The sequence below is a fragment of the Poecilia reticulata genome, linkage group LG17, assembly GCF_000633615.1.
Source record: "Poecilia reticulata strain Guanapo linkage group LG17, Guppy_female_1.0+MT, whole genome shotgun sequence".
Taxonomy (NCBI): Eukaryota; Metazoa; Chordata; class Actinopteri; order Cyprinodontiformes; family Poeciliidae; genus Poecilia; species Poecilia reticulata.
Genome location: NC_024347.1, coordinates 7302933 through 7308947, shown reverse-complemented (window position 1 = coordinate 7308947; position 6015 = coordinate 7302933). Strand labels below are relative to the sequence as shown.

At 38.1% G+C, this 6015-nt stretch overlaps 1 protein-coding gene across 1 annotated transcript; it reads left to right on the top strand.

The window, feature by feature from the left end:
• Positions 1 to 4945: 4945 nt before the first annotated feature.
• Positions 4946 to 5817, top strand: insl3 (insulin-like 3 (Leydig cell)). Its single transcript, XM_008433433.2, has 2 exons — positions 4946 to 5224; positions 5322 to 5817. The coding sequence occupies exons 1-2, from the start codon at positions 5032 to 5034 to the stop codon at positions 5498 to 5500; spliced, it is 372 nt and encodes a 123-aa protein (XP_008431655.1). The 5' UTR covers positions 4946 to 5031; the 3' UTR covers positions 5501 to 5817.
• The last annotated feature ends 198 nt before the right edge of the window (positions 5818 to 6015 follow it).

Sequence of the window (6015 nt, the reverse complement as noted above, 5' to 3'; positions counted from 1 at the left end):
TGTTGAATTTTTTATTGAAAGTATTTTTCATGAAATGTGCTTTTCTATCCTTTAGTATACTTAGCCTGTCTCTGCAAGAGAAAGTGTTTTTTTTTTACCTTTTCAAAATCTTTGGCAAATACGGCATAAAGAATTTGCTTCCTTACTAATTTCTTCTGCACTTTAATGTTTCAGATCGCCAAACAAATTTTTGTATGTAAATTAACCTCTGTGAATGCAAAAAACAGTTTTAAATAATATTTTTACTTATGAGAAGAAAAAAAAAACGTGAAATAGGCTAGAACATCTTGAAAGGCAACACATGGCCTTTCACAGAGCAGAAACAAACACATTGACATATATCAGTCTGGAAAGAGTTACAAAGCAATTTTGTAGGATTTGGGACACCAGGATACCAGTAAGAAACATTTTTTCAAATGGAGGAAAGCTGAAACAACAGTGAACCATTTCAGGAATAATAGACCTACCAAAAGAACTCAACCAATAACTCATCAAGGACATTACAGTAGAACCCCAAATGACTAACTTAAGGTCAGCATTCACAATTCCACAGTAAGAGGAAACCTGGGCAGCAAGAGCATCCACAGTGGAGTGCCAAGGCCAATCCACTGCTGACCAAAGCAACTCACAGGCCGATCTCTCATTCACAAGAAGAACTTTGGGAAGATATTGTGTGGACTGACGATACAAAAGTGGAACTTTCTGGAAGGCATGCATGGAATCACGTGTAAAACTAAGACTGCATTCCTGAAAAAGAGCATCATGTCTACAGCTAAGCACAGAGGTGTTAGTGTGATGGTCTGAGGCTTTATCACTGCTTCAGGACCTGGATGACCTATTGTATTTAAAGGAACCATAAATTCTGCTTTTCAGAGGAAACTCCAGCAGGACAATGATCCAAAGTACAACTGCAGGTTCACCTCTGAAAGGAAACAAACAACATTCAGGGTAGAGTCTAGATGTAAGTCCAACTGAGACCCCATAGCAGAACTTTAAACAGACCATTCATGCTCCACGTGGAGGCTGTTGCTGCCAGTGTTGGCACCACCAGCTATCAGGTTTAAGAAAGCTTATTTCTCTTTCTAAATTAAATCAACAGTTGAAAACTGATCTTTGTCTGATGTTAAATTTAGTTTTATGATCTGAAACATTTAACTGTGGCAAAAAACAAAAACAGAGGAAATCTACGAGGTGACCAATACTTCTCCAGGGTACTGCATCAGCCATCATGATAACATCTTCTAATTTCTGTTTTAAACCTTTCCAATATAAGAAAGAAAGTCACACAAACTGATCAGTTGGCAGCCTGTCACTATCCCATACCACCATGCCTCACATTATTGGTAAAAATGGAGCTCCTGTCAGATGACCTTCTCGGCATGTTGCTGGGGTTACTCAAGTTGAAGGGAAAGATGGAGTGGGGGCGTGTCAGTGGAGAGAAGAGGCCAAAGGTTTAATTTTGCTGTCAAGGATTAGCAGGATTAGCTCCTGCATTGCCTGGCTGACTAAAAGTCAATCATGTTCTGTTCTATTTTTGTAACAGAATAATCTGATCAGGTGCATACAGTCAGGTCCTGTTTAAGCACTTACAGGGCACTTTAGAGGATAATGCTTTCCTTCTGACATAGTAGACTCCTAAAATGCTAACATATGGAAACTGGTATTTATTACTGTAATTACACAGCAGTCTTTGTTTAGTGCTTCCAGCTTTCTGGATGCTTTACTTAGGAGTAGAGAAGCAGATAAATGAACTGGTGTCCATCTCCAGATGGCTTTTTAGGAGTTGACACAATTTTCCTGATATTCATTAGACATGAAAAATGCATAACAATGGAATCCTGTTTAATTTAAGAAGTTTATGTATGCTGTAAGAGAAGAGGGAGTGGGGGGTGTCCAATTTTTCAAAAAACCTTAGAATCTCCTTTAAAAATAAATTAATCATTTTTATAAATTATTACTTAACTGTTTTAGGGTTGATCAGATTTTCTAGGAACTTCTTATTAGCAATTCATGAGTTTCCCTGGGGGAAATATATAATGTGACACAGAAGCCATTGACCACAGCTAGATGCCATGTTTGTCTTGGCATCACACACAGAGAGCAAGACGATTGGGGAGGACTGTCCTGTTTGCTAATCTTCTCCCTAGTAACCATTAGACAACATCTACAATCAGATGAGTTGTTTGGGAGAGAGGTTAGAAGGATCTACCACTGTTCTGTCTGATAGATTATCTGTGACATTGTGGGCCTTATTCTCTTCCGAGGACCCTGGGAACATATTATACTGTATGAACGCAGATTCTAAATAAAAATCTTAAAGTGAACTAGATATTGGTTATAATTGGGTCATTCAGTTGGATATGGTCCAAAAACATGTGGAAAAAACAACCTGAAATGATTCACCGGACAAAAAATTACTCTTCTTCCTTGACCATCTCAGTGTCCAAATCTCTCAAAAGATTGAAATTTCTTTTTATATAATGTGTCTCCAGATGACAAATGTTGTCGACTGGTGCTATAAAGATAAATTGAAATGAATTGAAGCAGAATCTAAGTGCTACAGAAAACTTGAGGGTTGAGCTAAAGAGAAGAGAACAGCAGAGAGGGTGCCAGACTCTGGGTGACGTGGAGAGAGACAGATCAGAGTTTCCTCCTTCCCTCTGTTCTCCAAGCTCCTGAAATATCAGTGCTGTCTGACTGACAAAAGGGTTTGTGCAAATGATTAGTATATTAGTAGGGTTACAAAAAACAAATAACAAATAACAACAAAAATGAATAGCCTAGTATTTCTTAAAATAATGTTCTTCAAGTAAAGCATTTTTAATAATAAGCAACAGTGACCAAAGTTGGCTCTGAACATACTAATTTCTTTTACTTCATTTTCTTAATGGTTCTTTATTTGCCTGTTTTTATTGGTGTATGTATGTCCATGACTGTAGTTCACAGGAGAGAAATAAAATATTTAACAGATGCAGGATTGAATATGTTTCTGTTGTATAACATTTCTTCATGAGCAAAATCTTGTCCTGTGCGTCTTGAAGAAAAAAATGTGTACCGGTAGTAGCATCACAAGATCAGCTGAGAGGAGAAATACCAGGAATTTTATAATGCTGCCACCACCGATTAAAACTCAGAAGTCCTGACAAACTTTGGCTGGTTTTCATGACCCAGACAGACTCAAAGACTCAAACTATTATGAATAGATGGAGTCAGTGGAAATCTCACAGACCTAAGCCTGTGACCTTGGAAGTATGATACGTGAATTAACAACAGCTGAGTCAAGTCATCTGACAGTCCCGTTAGTAACCGTGCTGGTTCAGAGTCATGCTTGTGGCAACATGAACTCATCTGCAGTCTTCAGACTGACTGAATCATCTTGTGCAACCGTTTTAAAATCATACTACCAAATGCTACATGAAAAAGCTAATTATCTGCATGAAGCCTGCTCTGTACATAGTGAATAAGAACTGTTTATTGCTTCAAAATGTAACTGAGATTAAAAAGAAGCTTCTTATTAATAAACATGAAACAAGTTTTGAGGGACACTATGCAACCATTCTAATTACACAGTTTGATTTGTTTCAGCAGACAGAAAAGTTCAGTTGTCATTACTAGGACTTGAAGTGAAGAAGATTAAATATCATATGAAGAACACTGCATATTCTTCTGTTGGTTGATTATTAAAAATACTTTTTTCTGTCTTTCATTTTTTGTTTCTTTCTTTCCATCTTTTTGTTTATTATTTATTTTCATATAAACTTTCATATAATGTAACTTGAGAGTAATCAAGGCTCTTTGATTATAAAATTATAAAATTCTTTTTATAATGACTTTTAAGAACCAATTTGACATTTACAGCAGATCACATTCAATGTGTTTTGGTAATGGGGTGTGTGGGCACACTTCAGCTAATGCGCTGATAGCTGTGCAGACTTTTTGTTTAGCGATTTAGCGAACTTGCTAACTTTGAAAATGTTTAGCTTTCTCAAATTAACATTCATGGATAAACTCTAAAGCACTAATTCACTTCACTTTTTTGTACATTTTCAGTTGAATAAAGTTCAACATTTGTGTTGAAGTTTTGGTTATTAACTGATAAGATTGTTCAAGCAGTTAGAAGCAGTTGAACACAGTTGGTGATTTGTTATTCTTATACTTTCAGTTCTGTGAAAACCGAAACCCTTCTCAAATATGTTATTTATTATTATTTACAGTATATTATTATGCAATGGACTGGCAACCTGGAGGCAGACACCAGCCAGGGGGGGCTGGTTGCCAGGTGACTCTGCAAGGTTAAGTGTATTAGATAATGGATGGACTTTGTAAACAGTTGATGTGTTTTGCAGAATGCTCCTCATCCTGGAATGTGTGTTTTGTTTTGGAACAGGAGGCTCACGCAGCATCACCAGAAACACACCAGGGTTTGTTGTCGGACATTATCTTTACTTCAGCTTCAAAATGTACGCATAACTGCAAGTACATTTCACATGTTAATTTGCCACCATTTGCTTTTCCCCTTGTGCTGTCACATGAAGCAGTCATCACTATTATGATTTTCCAAGCGGAGCATGGCCTGAGGTGACCTAGCTGCGTCAGTATCCTTGACATCATCTTTCCTAGTTCCTCTCTCCTCCAATTAGCTGCCATCCTTTGGGATGTCTTAAGATACTGGGTAAACACATCTCTCATTAAGCCAATATAAATCACTTTTATGATATTTACACTTAGCTTTTGTAGCATTTGTGGTGGAGCATTATGAAATCAGGTTTTTATCTTTATGTCAGTTTCAGCCTTGAGTTGTGGACTTATTTGTAGCTCAGAACATCCATTTCCCTCAGCAAGGCCGAACACATCTTTTGGAGAAAACCTGCCAGACTCAGCTTTTTTTTTTTAAAGCGCAGCCATGAGTGACACACACTAACTATATAAGCCCCTACAGGTTCCTTGAATAGGTCACAAACCTGACAGCCTCACTCATCATAACTTCAACAAGTCTTTTCCTTCTGGTGACCAACCATCTGCACTCACACCATGGCTGCTGCTAGGTGGCTGCTGGGTCTGCTGGTGGTGCTGCTGGCTGCAGCGCGGCTGGGTCAAGCACAGGACAGGATTAAGATGTGTGGGCGAGAGCTGATCCGTCTGGCCGTCTCGTCCTGTGGGAACTCTCGGCTGAGGAGAAGCATCCTGGACTCAGAACTGAGCCAACAGCAGCTCGCCGCAGGCTGTAAGTTCTCCTCTCTTTCTAAGAGTTTGATCTCATGGTGGGATCACAATTTCTTCTGGTTTTCTCTTTAAATATTTGATCTCTTACTTCTGCATAGGGGACCAGGATGCCTCCACTGAGGAGAACCAGGCTTCAGAGACACTCCAAATCCCCTCCTCCTCTTTGGCTCCTCATTGGCACCCACTGACCTTTCGAATCAGACGATCCGCTGGAAAAATATCTGACATTTGCTGTGAGAAAGGATGCAGCATGAAAGAGCTGATTCAGTTTTGCTAAGCACAGCTCTCCCACTCATCCGACAGTTGAAGAGATTTTATTTTGGTCTGTGAAATCCTGTGAAACCTCTGCCAAATAACCCAATTTCTGAGAAATCCAGTCTTATAATTCTACATGTTTAATATGAAGCAAGAAAGTGTCAAATCAGTTACTGTAGGATGAATTGTTTTTTGTGCAAGAGGAAGTAAAAAAACAAAGTAAACACTGGCTTTATGGAGTCAAATCAGATGCTATTTATTTGTATTAGAATAATTTATTTCAATGCAATCAGTGCAGCTGATGCGAACTGCAATAAACCTCTGATGATTACAAAGTCATGCCTGGGATGTTTTTCTGCACCCAATAAATCACAGCAGGGTCAAAAAGAAAATGATTCATGATAAAGAAGGTGTCATCCAATCATAATCAGTGTTGGATCTGTTTTTTTTTTTTTTTAATAGAATTTATTCATTTCATTTAAAACAAAACAGATGCTATACATACAAAAAAGAATATACAAAACACAAATAAAATGA